This window comes from Leptidea sinapis, chromosome 17 (genome assembly GCF_905404315.1).
Source record: "Leptidea sinapis chromosome 17, ilLepSina1.1, whole genome shotgun sequence".
NCBI lineage: Eukaryota > Metazoa > Arthropoda > Insecta > Lepidoptera > Pieridae > Leptidea > Leptidea sinapis.
Window position 1 is genome coordinate 9,247,414 of NC_066281.1, and position 16,803 is coordinate 9,264,216.

At 32.8% G+C, this 16,803-nt stretch overlaps 1 protein-coding gene across 3 annotated transcripts; it reads right to left on the minus strand.

The window, feature by feature from the left end:
- Positions 1-212: 212 nt before the first annotated feature.
- Positions 213-16,758, minus strand: LOC126968995 (sorting nexin-20). Of its 3 annotated transcripts, none has more exons than XR_007730313.1 (5): positions 16,235-16,758; positions 11,441-11,662; positions 10,634-10,827; positions 5,689-7,140; positions 213-5,644 (listed from the first exon to the last, which is right to left on the minus strand). XR_007730313.1 is itself a non-coding variant. In XM_050814260.1 (4 exons), exons 1-4 carry the CDS (start codon positions 16,457-16,459, stop codon positions 7,014-7,016), a joined length of 768 nt encoding a protein of 255 aa, XP_050670217.1. In that variant the 5' UTR covers positions 16,460-16,758; the 3' UTR covers positions 213-7,013. The 3 variants fall into 3 exon arrangements, 1 of the variants encoding a protein (XP_050670217.1); XR_007730314.1 differs by having other exon boundaries at positions 213-5,402; positions 5,667-7,140; XM_050814260.1 differs by having other exon boundaries at positions 213-7,140.
- Between the last annotated feature and the right edge of the window lie 45 nt (positions 16,759-16,803).

Here is a 16,803-nt window from a genome sequence, read left to right on the forward strand (position 1 = left end):
AAACGTTGATTAAAATTTTCTTATTTGCAGCTGTTTACAGTATCAGTTAATACTTCAATAATTTGAATCGTCATGCTAAATTCTTGGGCATTGTATTTCATTCAAATTTACTTTAGAAGCTGTCAATGCTAACTCTAGACACTGAGCACTGAATGCTTATGTGAGTTAGTGTGAAGTCGGGGCAGGCTTAGAATAAAATAAAACTAAATTAGTTTGTTTAATACACTTTACTAAAACTGTATGAGATAGAAATGTATAAACTGTTCTACAAACTACACAGTTCGACTTCAAGATTAAATAAGAATAAAAATTAAATTTCAATTGGATTCTATCATTTTTAACCACTCAATAAATATTTCATAATTCATTCGCATCTAAAGAGTAAACATTAGCTGAGGCCTTTTTGAAGTGGAAACTTCTTTTGCCACGTTGGGCACTTTTTGGTAGGGGAAAAGATTAAGGGTTCGCGTCACCGACATGCTTATGACTGGCGCACGCGATAAATATTAAAGCAACAATTAATGCAGTTATACACTTTTTGGATGTTTGAAATCACGTGAGTTACGAGTCACCGAAATTTTTATAGCAGTATATCTGTAGCTATACAGCTGACGTATTGTGCAACATTAGTGCTGTGTATATCTTATAAGTGAAATTAAATGGATCTAGTGATAACTCCTATGTGTATATACTGTGCAATATTGAAATAATGTTTTTGTTTATAAATATATTTTTGAAAATAAGTTTTAAAAATAAATTGAAATAAATAATAATAATATAATTATTTACACACTTTTACACAAATTATCTTGCCCCAAATAGGCATAGCCTGTACTATGGGTACAAGACAACGATATATTTAATACAATTACATAAACATAGTTACATAAATACATATAAGCATTCATGACTCGGAAACATATCCATCATATAAATGATTGCACCTACCGGGATTCGAACCCGGGACCCAGAGGAACTTAGTAGTCAGGAGTCACTAACCATTGGGCTATATCGGTCGTCAAATTTAATCAGTAAATTTAATTTGTTTTTATCATTATGAAATTTCAACGTTTTAAGTTTTCGCTTCTATCAGCACTGTCTACAACTACCATTTTTTTAGATTTAACAATTCTAAAACAACATACCGTCGCGCTAACGCGGGCGAGACAATCATCAACGTTAAAATCGTGAGTAAAAAATTAAAAAATCAGGCTTTCGTTCTAGAAAATTTCCCTGTCCAAAAATTAGCCACTCGTGACGAAATTTTGGAATTCTGTTTGCAGCCTGTATAATTAAGCCGTTTTAAGCACTTTTTAAAGTACTCTAGCACTTACAAAAACAAAAAATATGTGTGTAGACCGCAGATAAGAAGATACAATTCTTTATGGAATATAATTTTTCTACTATTTACAACTTCAGAGATTTTGGGTAGATAAGGCTTAAGAAAAAAAATCCGTATTAAATTAAAGCTATCATTATTGTAGACATGCATACAAATAGATATTTTTATTTTATCACTTTCAAACTAATGGTCTAAGAGCCCGTGGACCCCAGACCTACGTCATTTTATAAAAGTTGAAAGTTTGTCAGCGCATGCTCCCAACACAGGTAAGAACGATGGTCCATTATGAAATTTGCGTTACAGTGGCTTTAACAGGTAAACGGTACTAAAGGTGTGTAAAATACCGATCTAACGATCTACATCAAAGAATAAAGTGCGATTTTTCGGTATTACCTTCAGAATATTATTAAAAATTGTTCTTCTCTTCTCGTTCGGCTCTTGCTCTATAATATTTACTTTACGTCACTATACTAAACTGTGAGAAAAAACAACATGGCGCGTAACCGAAAATCGTGACGATGTTGCTATAAAATGTCTCTCATAGGTCGATGAAGAAGTTTTACTTCACAAATATCAATAAACAAGACAACGATATTGTAACGATGGTATTAATCTGGTTTCAAAATAATTTTGGTTTGGGGTTAAAACCAAGAATTTTTGCTCAGAAAAGTGCCCACTAATGTTTCCTCATAAGAAAGCAGCCGTGTGAACATAAAACATCTCTTGAGTAATTTTAGTTTGATTTGATTAATAATAATACTTTTTAATTTTAAACATTTAATCAATTGATATGGTTAAATTAATTAACGTACTATAAACGACTAGACTCCAAATTGCCTATTAAAAGGCCATCAAAAATAGTCCGAGCGGCGTTGGCATTAACTTATACAGATAACATTAAAACATTCATTCAAAATAACACCTTATTTCGTGGCAGTAATGTTCAAAGTCTTTGAACGAAAACTCTGCCTAATTGCACAAGGCAGAGTTTTGCTTCAGACAATTTTTGAACGTGATTGTCAGTGTAGTTGTTTATAGTACGTCAATGGATTAAATATATATAAATTTAATATATTCATAAACGTTAAAAGTAAAATAACATTTTCTTATCACAGTATTGAATGAAAATAGATATTGGTATAGTATCACCCTACATTTTACTGCCCTAAACATATTTTTAAACATGCTGTCTAAAATCTAAAGTAATCTTACATAAAATAAGCCGAAATAATTCTAATATGTATTATAATGTATTAACATAGTTCATGATTAAACATAGACTGTACGAATTAAATATTTCAAAATAAACATAACAAAATAATATTTTAAACAATGATTTAAACTTTAAACATAAAATTGTATAATAAAATTAACTGAAATAATGTTATGATTATAAGTAGCTAAGTTAATGTGATTATGTAAATATTTAAATAGAATCATCACTCCTCTTTACCACAGTACAGGTAATAGAGAACAGTAGCGTAACAGAGCGCTAGAGTTGCTACATACAAAAAGATTGACGACGCAGACGGCGCGGCGCAGCTAATTTAGCTCGGACAGCGACCAGTCTTAGGCTGATATCTATGGAGCGTACTAAGACTTTGCTCAGACTTTACTTACGTAAAACTTGGCCGAGTGTTTTTTATATTAAAATAAGGGACGAGACGAGCAGGACGTTCAGCTAATGGTAACTGTGCGCCCTGCCCATTACAATCCAGTGCCGGTCAGGATTCTTGAAAAACCCCAAAAATTCTGAGCGGCACTACAACTGCACCTGTCACCTTGAGACATAAGATGTTAAGTCTCATTTGCCCAGTAATTTCACTAGCTACGGCGCCCTTCAGACCGAAATACAGAAATGCTTACACATTAATGCTTCACGGCAGAAATAGGCGCCGCTGTGATACCCACTGTGTGATAAAGCACGAACTTGACTTTTACATTGTGCTGTCTTAGCTTAAGCTCATCCTAATTTCGGCTGATTATTCAAATGACTATACAAACGAAATAAAAGATTATGCTAAGATTACACTCCGCTAAGTTTTACGTAATCATAGTCGAAGTAAACTCTATAGATCTCTGCCTAAGACGCGTACGACGTGGTACTCAATAGTTTTGTCTCCCCAGGATTCCTTAACGGACATGTAAATTGTGTGTATGTGTGCGTGCGTCGATTCGGACGCTCTAGTATGAAGTTTAAGTGCTGTTCTATTACTGTATTGTGTCTATACTAATGTCGGAGATTCGCTACTACCAGTGCCATAAACAATCAGTGCTCTAATGACAGATGAATGTACAGTGTGCTTTTTGACACTGACCTCTACTATATACCACTGGACTGGCGGCTGTCAAAGTGCTTTTGTGCCTGTTTGACATTCGCCATTTTGGCACTGTTGGTCATGTAGCGAGAGTCTGCGGTACTAAAAACTAGTGGTGACAACCTCAGCAACCATCGATAGATGGTGGGAATCTATTTACAAAAATAATTGTATACTTCATTACGTTGATTCTTGAAATATAAATAACACGGAAAACGAACGAAATTAATTCAAAATGCAAAAATACACGCTCGCGAGTGGCGCTTCAAATAAGCACAAAAAATTTGTTGTCAAACATATGGTACAGCCTGTCCAGTGGTATTTAACAGGTCAGTGGCTTTTTGATATTATGGATTCATGACATCCAGTTTGGTATGTTATAAGTCGTTTTATTCGACGTTTTAGCGAGTTAATCGTTAAGCCCAGTAGCGTTAAATGGAGTATACACTGTACAATATGTAATTACTCTTACAAAATAATGATTAAATAGACACCACAATATTAATATCAACACTGGCAAAACCATCTGCATGCTATGGATACCCGCATCGAGTGTTTGACATCAGTAACGAATAATATTTATGATACACATTACATCACAAGTAAGTTACAGGATTAAAGCTATATACTACATTTTAATCTCACTTAGTAGACAATTGACTGTGATAATATTATGGTCTTTGCAATTTTAAAGAATTTATACAACTTACATACTTATTCTAATATCACGGACTTGTAAAAAAATAAGGACTCCGTGTCACCTTACATAACAGTGTAGCACCAAAACAAGCCGATTAACGTCTAAATACATAGCTCCACGCACACACTTACACTACTACAGGCCGATGGCGGCCATTATGAGAATTGTCATGACAGTCGTCTGTGACAGATCAGTTTGCGTCTCAATAAAATATTTTAAAAATGCCGTCGTGCGTTGTGAACAAGTGTAAAACGATATTATATAAGTATTTGTGGCTATATATAACTATATAAGGGTGAAAAAATTGTGTAACTAGTATCCCCCGTAACCGCACACACACTAGCATAACGGTGCTTCACTTGCTAATATCACGGCGCCGCTCGGAGTCCTTCTTTTTTTACTCGTCTGTGCCTAATATATTATATTTAACAAAAATTAGCATTATTATCACTTAAAAAAACATATAATATATCACTTACATAAAGATAATATAACCTTAATAAACAATTATATAATGCCCACATATCGCGTCAGATATATTTAAATTCCTACGCCCTTGCCAATTTCTACTTACAATTTTTCTCCACAGAAAAACCCAATACCTACCCCTCAACTATTTGATAAGAAAACCGATTAGTTTTGATATGATTTTATATACAAATTATTACCTTTTAAACGTTTAATATCAACTTAAAATGTCGTATGCTCAATTTAGTCACATAATCAAAAGAAAATAAAAGGATTAATTTTTTATACAAAGCTGTCCACTCAAATAAATCATAATAACATCACATACAGGTTGTTAAACTTTTCAATTAAAACAAGACTTTTCTTAAAATTATAATTTTATCAGACTCAACACGCCTGTAGATTATAGCGTGATTTTACTTATGGCAAAAAGAGATATTTCATGAATGTACAAGAGCTCATTAAAAAATAATAGCTATAGGAAATTGTGACTAAGTTTTATAATTTCTGACCATAAATTGTGATTTAAAAAATGATTTGTAAAAAATTAGCTCACTAGTGGCTTCTTAGACAGCTAGATGCTAGCTATAGGATACCTAGATGCTAGCTTTAGAATACCTAGATGCTAGCTATAGGATAGCTATATGCTAGCTTTAGGATATAAATATGCCAGCCATAGGATATCAATATGCTAGCAAGAGGATAGCTAGATGCTAGCTATAGGATACCTAGACGCTAGCTTTAGAATACCTATGTGCTAGCTTTAGGATATAAATATGCTAGCCACAGGATATCTATATGCTAGCAATAGGATAGCTAGATGCTAGCCATAGGATACCTAGATGCTAGCTATAGGATACCTAGATGCTAGCTTTAGGTTACCTACGTGCTAGCTTTAGGATATAAATATGTTAGCCATAGGATATCTATATGCTAGCAATAGGATAGCTAGATGCTAGCTATATGATACCTAGGTGTTTGCACTGTGGCACCATTTTCTGGTGCTAGTGTAATAGCTAGTGAATTTACTGGGCTAATGAGATATAGAAATATGACACATGTCTGCGACCGCGGCAAATCAGAATTTGCGCAGGGCTTTAACATTGTTCCTGAACACACATTGTTTGGCGGCACCACGTGCTTTGTAAAGAAGCTGTTTTCCATCGCTTTTAGTAAGACGGATCTAATAATTAGTTGGGGTATTGATGATTTCACCTAATCAGAAACTAAGAAAAATGACTTATGATATTTATTTACAAATACCCTCAGTTCACTTCAGACGTATACCTACCTCCTGTAAAAGTTTATATAAGCTTTATTTTATTATTAATTATTTATTAATTATCTTCACCGACATAATCTTTAAATCCAGCTCAATAAAAGCAGACTTGATGACTAATTATTGAGACTAAGACGTGAATAATTAAATTTAATTTTTAGTCCACCATCTTTGTAGGAATGTACTTTTTTAGTAAAGACAGCCTTAGGTTGTTAGTGCAAATTATACCATGTACGCAAAAACCGTTAAATCTCTTAATACACTTATAAAATCTTATCAGTTTTGTAAATATTACACTAATGAGAAGAGTAATTTAAAATAGGCCTTTTATGTATAACAATTATCCTTAGAATATCTTAGATATAATATCATGATGTAAAAATCTGTCACTTTTGAATAAGGGCTATATTACACTGGGACACCACGGTGGCGCAACCAGTCACCACTACCAACAAAATGTACAGCTCTATAGAGAGTTACTTACCTGATGTCCGGTTGGTGGCGAGAACAGTAACATTGTGTGGACGAGTCTAAGCTAACTAACTAGTTACTAAGAAGCTGTATGGTGTCTCACTCACTCAGCCGCCAGTCCGTCCGCCAGTGACACTCCCACCTTATTGCATGCAATAGTTGTGCACTGTTGTTTTTTTAACTGGGTTTGTTAATTGCATATGATGGTTAATTTCGACAGAGAAATATTTATTATCAAAAAATCGCAAAGTAGACCATCAAGTTAGGGTAACGTCTCAGTGCGGTGTGGTAACTGTATGGTGTCCAGTTTGGTAGCTTACGCGCGACTGGTTGCGTCACCATGGTGTCCCGGTGAAATGAAGCCCTTACTTCGAGCCGTTATAACATTAAAGCTACCTGCCGTTCTAAGGATACAATACATAAATTTTTCGTCCTTCAAACAGTAATATCAAGACAGTCCACTGCTTCCATGAGGGTCGGCACTGAATCAACTTTCATTCCCATTTTTCGAAGACCATTCAACTCTTCCACTAACCTTGATTTGTCACGTCCCAAGGTTTCCCTGCAAGTATAAAAATTGGGGTTACTCACTTACGTGATAATTTTCATTGTACAAATTAAATTTGTACACCAAACATTTTTGAACGATGCGGGATTCGAACCCGTTCCGCTCGGGTTACCTTACACAACCCGAGAGTTGAATAAAACATACCAAGATATTTCGAAATGTGCGGCACGCAGCCAGTTAACTTAGTTGGTAGAGCGCTGGGACGTAACCCGAGGCGCAGGTGCGAACCCCAAAATCGTCCAAAAATTTTGGTACACAAATGTAATTTGTATAATTATAATACCTATATATCACTTTAAAATAATAACAAATTTTCATTGTATTTGATACAATCGCGTCGTGCCTTTCAATTTGCCCGAAGCAACACGAGACGTTTGGAATAACTGATAAATAATATAATAAATTAATAAAAAGAACACAAAAATAATGATTGCTTAATTTGATGCTATGGTGGTATATAGCATCAAATTAAGCTCCTTTGCACAGGATGCCGGATTATGGGTACCACAACGGCGCCTATTCTGCCTTGAAGAAGTAATGTGTAAGAATAATTATATTATATTTAAATGAATGTAATGAAAGAAGTGTTTAAATATTTATTTCACAAAAAGTATTAAAGAATTAACTCTATAAAGATAAATACAACTCTCTATATCTACATACTACTCAATTATACTAGTGTTTTCCGAACCCTGTACTCCCAGACACAACAATATAATATCTATATATATAAAAATGAATTGCTGTTCGTTAGTCTCGCTAAAACTCGAGAACGGCTGGACCGATTTGGTTAATTTTGGTCTTGAATTATTTGTGCGAGTCCAGAGAAGGTTTAAAAGGTGAATAAATATGAAAATGCTCGGAATTAAACAAACAAAACAATTTTATTTTTCCATTAACGTGACCCCCGTCGTCCAGAAATAAATTTGAAAGAATAGTTCAAAATGAATAACTAATTAGAATATTTATACCTAATATCTTTCTAACTTTCTCAGGAGGTAAAAAATAAACTTACTTTTAGCTAACTATAGTTGGTAGATTAACTACAGTTGTTAATTTCTTCTTCTGATAGATAGTATCAGATTATTTTATGTAGATTGATAAATCTTAAGTTTTGTCAGAAATTTTATTTCTATGTTGATATTGAGGTTTCTTTTAGTGGTAAACGCGCAAATCTGAGTCTTCTGCGGGTGAAATTGGGCAAAAGAGAGAGGGCAAGAGAGGACTCGATAGAAGAATTATTCAAAATAGTTTAATATTTTCCAGTTTAAGACAGAACAACGTCTGTCGGGTCCGATAGTTTTCTATAAAATGAAAATATATAATTTATTAACATTTAATTTTTTTTTTTCTAGGAAACCCAGACAAAACAGATTCCTAGACTTGGAATAAAGTGATCTCATACTATTATATTTACTTGTCACATCCACGTATATACTTCATCTTAAGAGTATAGGATACAACTAGGTAATAAGTAGTAATGGATTAATACAAACCATATAGATATTCATGTGTATAGCATTGGAACATATGTCAAGTGGTGGTCTGAATCGCTCACTACATCATAATGTCTTAAGGCTAGATACTTGTGATATCCAGGTATATACTTCATCTTAAGAGTATAAAAGGCATAAAAGGCATTTATTTTCTCAAAATTGATACCTTTAGAATTGTTTTTGATTTCATTTCTAATCTCAATAATTCTAATCAACTAGATACTACTACCGCTTCGGAAACAAATGGCGCTCTGAGAGAGAAGAAGCGGCGCAAGAAACTCTCCCAGGATTCTTTTTTTGCGCTCTTTTCAATAAAAATATACAATACTGTACAGTCATTTCTATCGCTATAAAATAATCACAATCTAGTTCCAGGCTGTCTGATCATTTAGATATTCAGCAGTGGAGTAATAGGATTTACGACAGAGCCATCTCTTTATAAAAAATTTAAATTTATTTATAGATAATGCCTGAACAGTGGCTGGGACTTTATTATAGAAGTGTATACATTTACCCTTAGAGCTATTATGTGTCTTATGAAGCCTACTAGAATTAGTTACAAGCAATCCCTTATTTCTAGTGTTATAATAATGAAAATGACTATTAAGAGCAAAAAGGCGAGTGAGTGAGTGTATAGGATACAACTAAATAATAATAAAGGATTAGTAAAAACCATATAGATAAATACATGTGTGTAACAGAGGAACATGTGTCAAGTAGAGGTCTGAATGGCTCACTACTTTATAATGTCTCAAGGCTAGATACTTGTCACATCCAGGTATATACTTCATCTTAAGAGTATAGGATACAACTACATAATAATAAAGGATTAGTACAAACCATATAGATATATACATGTGTGTAACAGAGGAACATGTGTCAAGTAGAGGTCTGAATGGCTCACTACTTTAAAATGTCTCAAGGCTAGATACTTGTCACATCCAGGTATATACTTCATCTTAAGAGTATAGGATACAACTACATAATAATAAAGGATTAGTACAAACCATATAGATATATACATGTGTGTAACAGAGGAACATGTGTCAAGTAGAGGTCTGAATGGCTCACTACTTTAAAATGTCTCAAGGCTAGATACTTGTCACATCCAGGTATATACTTCATCTTAAGAGTATAGGATACAACTACATAATAATAAAGGATTAGTACAAACCATATAGATATATACATTACAGATAGATATATACATGATGACGACCTGTATAGCCGAGTGGTTAGCAATCCTACCAAGCTAGGGGTCCCGGGTTCGAATCCCGGTAGGTGCAAGCATTTATATGATGAATATGGATGTTTGTTTCCGAGTCATGGATGTTTAAATGTATTTATGTATATTTATATGAATTTATGTATATTTAAGTAAGTATATTGTATTAAATATATTGTTGTCTTGTAACCCATAATACAGGCTATATGTGCTTAACTTGGGGCAAGATAATTTGTGTAAAAAGTGTGTCAATATTATTATTATTATATTATTATTATACATGTGTGTAGCAGAGGAACATGTGTCAAGTAGAGGTCTGAATGGCTCACTACATTATAATGTCTCAAGGCTAGATACTTGTCACATCCAGGTACATACTTGATCTTAAGAGTATAGGATACAACTACATAATAATAAAGGATTAGTACAAACCATATAGATATATATACATGTGTGTAACAGAGGAACATATGTCAAGTAGAGGTCTGAATGGATCACTACATTATAATGTCTCTAGGCTAGATACTTGTCACATCCAGGCACATACTTGATCTTAAGAGTATAGGATACAACTACATAATAATAAAGGATTAGTACAAACCATATAGATGTATGTAGCAGAGGAACATATGTCAAGTAGAGGTCTGAATGGATCACTACTGATATATATGTCTCAAGGCTAGATACTTGTCACATCCAGGTATATACTTGATCTTAAGAGTATAAGATATAGCTACATAATAAGTAATAATGGAGTGATACAAACCATATTGATATGCATGTGTGTAGCAGAGGAACATATATCAACAGGAGATCTGAATCGCTCACTACTTCATAACGTCTCAAGGCAAGATGAGCCCATTTCTCAACGGGCCCTGCCAGAGCTCCACCGCTAGCTCCTGCACACGCCACAATACGACACAGCACACATAATACTACTCTTGAATGATCTGTATACACCTGAAATATAATACAGACAAATTATTGCGTCGAACTTTGACCGTATTTCATTAAATATTTTTAAAATTTATTAAATAGTTGTGGGTTTTTAACATAAAAACTAATCTGAATTTGTACGACATTTCTAGTGTGTACACTATGTGTTCAAATGCTTGTTTTTTTTATAAAAAATAATAATAACTATAGCGTTATGTAATTAAAACTAAGAAGAAAACGTTTTATGGAAGCCGTGGAAGTCCAGGGCAGGTTTAAAAGGTGAATAAATAGGAAAATGCTGCTAAATTAAATAAAAACAACAAATTTGTTTTTCCTTTGATGTGTCCATACATAATTTCTATGAGAGAATTTATTGACGCACGATTTGACAGTTTTGCTGTGAAACAATTTCATTACGACAGCAGGGTGCATATTTTACGAAGTAATTTTTGATGTTATGATATATTATTGACAAATTCATATAAAAACATTATTTTATTTATTATAATATACAGAACAATGTCTGTCGGGTCAGCTAGTATACAATAAATGTTTAACCTTTTGTTATAGATTCCTATTTACAGTTGATATATTTCATAATATTAATTAAGAAGTGTGAATTGATTTAGTAACTTACCTTACTCAATAATTTAAAACTAGTTTCTAGGACCGATAAAGCTTGATCGAATTTGTCTTCACTAATAAGTCGCTTTGCTTCAGTTAATTCAACATCTTGAAAGAATGCTAAAGCTGCCGGAGAATCCCGGAGACATGACTCATTTGCCAACAAGGTGAGTAGCGACTCAAATGCTTCACATCGACTAGATATAAGAGTTGGGCCAAAATTGCCCATAAGCATCTGAAATAAATTTCATATTTAATTAATAATTTATAATTCAAGTGAATTCTTCAAATCAATTTAAAATATACAACAGTGGAAGAAAAAAGGTCAACACAATGAATAATTATTACAAAATCAATTTTTGTTCTAATCAATTATTATTTAGTTTGTTTGAATCCATTATTATTGATAAAATAACGATAAGGAGTTGTCTCCTCCTTCCCATGGGCAGTTTCCGCAATTTGATGTCATATGCACATATTTTGCTTCAGCGGGTGGTAGAGAAAAGGGGTCATCACCTCCACTCCCATACCACTCACTAATGAATAGTCCAAATTTTTAAAAGTATTTTTTCATGTTAATGAATATTAAAATTAAAACCATAAGCCCTAATAACCATTTTTTCAATATTATGATTACATTAAATTATTATTACTATCATTTTTGCATTGGATAGCTAGGCTAATCCGACCGAAAAAGTTGCCAGCACTGGGGCGGTTCAATTACATATATTTATTTTTTCACCAACCCATTTTATTTTTCTTTGCAGGTGTGGGTAGTAGTGTGCCATCAATGTGCTTAGCATTAACATACATATGAATTTGGAACATTTAAACTCTTAATTGTATATTATGTATTCATTTGTTAAGGACGCTTTCTCAAAACAGAGAGGTATCGAATCGCACCACTACACTGACACCGCTCAAACACATACACGTACTTAAAGTTAATTGCGGGAATCAAACGAATTTGATACTTTAGCAAGTTTGAATTTTATTTTTTTAATACCTATGTATTTTTGATAATTGGTTGATGTATTCGTTTAGTAGTTAAATATTAGAATTTTAGATGGCAATTCTGTCGCATAACGTCGTGTGCAGTAAACGCAGTTTTTTTAAATCCAAGAGGGCCGCCGCGAAAAATTATGACTTCAACAATATGGGTATCGTATCCGAAGTTATCGAGGGTGCAGAGAACAATTAGATAGGTCTTTCAAAATCAAATTTTGAGATTTTTTAATTAGATTGGTAACGGAATGTGTTTTGTACATATTGTGAGTGAAAAGTCGAAACGTAAATATTTCTATATTTAGGGAATGAAGAATTAATTTAGCATGTGGGATATTGTTAGAAAGGCCTTTTATAAGATAATTTAAGTTTATGAATGAATTCTAATTTTGACCATGTAAATGACACCCATGAAGAAAATTTTGTAGATTTCATAGGCGCCATCATGGATTTCGATTTAGGCCCGCTATTCGTTATTGTTGACCCCAAAATCCATGAAAATGACACCCATGTAAAGGAGTTGGTAAGTTTCATAGGCTTTTATGTAAAAGGCATTAATTATTTTCTCAAAATTGATTCCTTTAGAATTCTTTTTGGTGTCATTTCTAATAACTACTAGATACTACTACCGCTTCGGAAACAAATGGCGCTCTGACAGAGAAGAAGCGGCGCAAGAAACTCTCCCAGCATTCTTTTTTTGCGCTCTTTTCAATAAAAATATAGAATATTGTACAGTCATTTCTATCGCTATAAAATAATCACAATCTAGTCTCAGGCTGTCCGATCATTTAGATATTCAGCAGTGGAGTAATAGGATTTACGACAGAGCCATTTTTTTATAAAACATTTAAATTTATTTATTTATATGTGTATAGAACATCATTGGGTTTTATAGCTGATTTATTGATGTCTTATGGATATATTTTATTTTGTTTAAAAGGTCAAAGTTATGACTTATCTAGTATTTATTCAAACCTATTGTTATTTTACTTATAAGAAAAATTTTTCCGATTCCTTACCAATGTTATGATATTATGATTTAAGTAATCTACTTATGGCAATTTTTAGTTTTGTTAGACTTAGTTTAATTTCATCACAAACTCTACCGAAAAATATCTTATTTTTGTCGGATTCGTAAACGCGTCCTTAAATTCAAGAATTACCTGCACTGACTTAGAAATTTATTTTTCTTGTAAATTTCGTGTGGACCACCCTTAACATTTAGGGGGATAAAAAAAAGATGTTGTCGGATTCTCAGACCTACCCAATATCCACTCAAAATTTAATGAGAATCTGTCAAGCCGTTTCGGAGGAGGTCAAAGTTTAACACCATGACATGAGAATTTTATATATTAGATATGGATTACAATGTGATATAGTACAATAAACATTTATAATTAAAGAGCATGAGGGTGTTCGCTTTAATCCCAGTATGTGGTGTCATTAAGAAAATCATTTATGCTAAAAAAAGTCATTTATTTTCACAAAATTGATTCCTTTAGAATTCTTTTTGATGCCATTTCTAATATACTAGATACTACTACCGCTTCGGAAACAAATGGCGCTCTGAGAGAGAAGAAGCGGCGCAAGAAACTCTCCCAGCATTCTTTTTTCGCGCTCTTTTCTTTTGCTTATAGTACCTTTCTCATACAAACGTTTTTTAAGAATTCTTTTAAATTTTGTAACACATTTGTTTTGTACATTTTCTGGGATCATATTGTAGAAGCATATACATCGCCCAACAAAAGACTTACTAACTCGACCCAACCGAGTAGTAGGCATAACAAGTTTATGTTTGTTCCTCATGTTAATATTATGAATGTCACAGTTTCTAGAAAATTCGGTCTATCCATATGTCACATGCCACTTTTCCAAAACTATAAGAACTAAACTGTTGGTACTTAGTAAGTAGATGTATTCTGTAAACCACATTATGATTTTTATCACTTCACACATCACAAAAATACTTAGAACTGAAACTCAAAAATTTTTTTTGATCAAACCCTTACATACATACATGGGATATCTGTGGATATGTCTTCAAAAATGATATTGAGGTTTCTAATATATTTTTTATCTAAACTGAATAGTTTGTGCGAGAGACACTTTCAAAGTGGTAATATGTCTTCTGGAACTTCTAAAATAAGAGAATGATAAAACAAAAAAAATATATGATGCATATTCCCATAAAAACTTACACCGAAAATTGATTTGAACTAGATCTAGTAAGAAGTTTTTTTTATATGACATAAATTGTATTATCAACAACTTAATTGAAAAGAATACACTATTATTAAAACAGCTATCAAAGTTACAACGAACTACAAGAACTTTTATATTCTCTTACTAAGAAACCCTTCATGGGCTAGTCCAACTCGCACTAGGCCACTTTTTTAAACATTTAATATAATATTATGTTGCCATCAATTACAAGATTACAATATAAGGCATTATACAATATCATAATGGTATTACTTCTAGTGATTCTAATAATGAGTTAATTCAATTAACAGGCATACTTCCATACTGGCATAATTCCACCTTCGCACGACACGCCACAAGTTAGGATATCATTCCCACCATCTGGATGTGTGGCGGTCCTCCACAGTGCGGTTTTCAAGGAGCTATCTTCCTCGTTCTACGAAGCTGTGGAATGAGCTTCCTTGTGCGGTGTTTGCAGGACGATATGACATGGGTACCTTCAAAAAAAGCGCGTACACCTTCCTTAAAGGCCGGCAACACTCTTGTGATTCCTCTGGTGTTGCAAGAGAATGTGGGCAGTGATCACTTAACATCAGGTGACCCGTACACTAGTTTGTCCTCCTATTCCACAAAAAAAAATATACTTAAGTATAATATTAAGAACTTAAGTTCTTTTACACAACAATACATAGTAATTAGAGTAGTAATTCATGCCACTATTATATGCAGAATTTAAGGTATATAAAACACATACAAAAATATAGTAATAGAATTTATTCTTTTTTCAATATGTGTTGCCTTTCACAAATATTTTTGTTTCTTACATGGTCAAAGTACTAGTTTTTATTTACTATGTTAGATTGATGTTACATAACTATTTTAAACAATTATATTATATTATTTATAATATTAGCAGCATTTTTATTATTATATAATATTATAAAAAAAAATTGAAAATATTTGTCTAATGAATATTGCAGTTTTTACTAAAGTATACATTCAATTTAGATTTGAAATTATTTGATACCTCTCTTATTATCTTTGGGATGTGATTATAGTTTTTCTTAGTTTTAAAACAACAGTTTCTGTGAAACAATGTAGTTCTACACAAAGGTACTTCTAGTTTTGTGGGGTCCCTGGATGGAAAAAGAGAAGTGTTTTCATAAAAACTTTTTTTTTCCATCAACCACACAGCACTCAAATATCTATTATTCAACAAACATTATTAAGTTATATTTTTTAAATATGAGTCTGCAGCGTTCAATAGGCCCTTTTCCCTCTGCAGTCCTCAAACATTTTTTTGCACTATTAAGACTATTTATTACTACCTATAGATTCCATGTAAGCATGGTAAGTTTTTAATCCCGCTTTTTCCAAAGGTAAGATATAATTCTTACCTGCTTTAATATATGCAGACAGTAAAATTGGAATTCCAATTTTACTCTGTAAGTTTATGTGTTTTTACCTATATATAGTGGCATAACTCAAAGCCATATCGAAGAACTAATATAATTATTAATAACTAGGTACAAATTGATAGTTTAGTAAGCGCGATAACGAGGCTATCAAAACAAAGGATTGTTTATGTAATGAATCATACCTTCCGCGGAAATGGCGTGTTACTCATAAGAACTGGGTAGTCTTTTTTCAAGCCATTATACAGTTCTAAAAAATGTGTATATCGCCTTTCAACATTAGCAGGTTCACGGTCATAAATCTCAGATTCTCCAGAATGTTGTCTTGCTTGCAACATGTACGCCACAAATTTTTTTTCATTGTCAACTCCTTCAACAACTCGAGAAGATACAATTTCAAACTTCAACATGGCTTAGAAGCAACTCTATCACAGTATAAATACAAAATACACAACAGACAACAAAATAAGCACACAGAAACACAGTTCTTTTAGAATATAAAAGTTCTGTCGGTAAAATCGAACAGTTTGCAATAAATAATCTCGATCTTCTTGTATTATTTGTTATAATTTGTTTTCGCTGCAATAGGGCACTTGCAGTTTGGGAGTTTGAACTTTAAATAACTTAAAAAACAAAATATGAAGTCTGAACATAATAGGTAGTAATTAATGAATAATGATTTGAATTTGACTACAAAATACAAACATAAATAATAAGATTTAAGTATTAACTGTCATTTGACAAATGACAACAG

Coding starts and splice junctions, on each gene's coding strand:
- LOC126968995 (XM_050814260.1), bottom strand. CDS start 16,459: ATGTTGAAGTTTGAAATTGTATCTTCTCGAGTTGTTGAAGGAGTTGAC. Junction 11,663..16,234: donor ACACGCCATTTCCGCGGAAG/GTATGATTCATT, acceptor AATTTATTTCAG/ATGCTTATGGGCAATTTTGG. Junction 10,828..11,440: donor GTTTTAAATTATTGAGTAAG/GTAAGTTACTAA, acceptor ATTATATTTCAG/GTGTATACAGATCATTCAAG.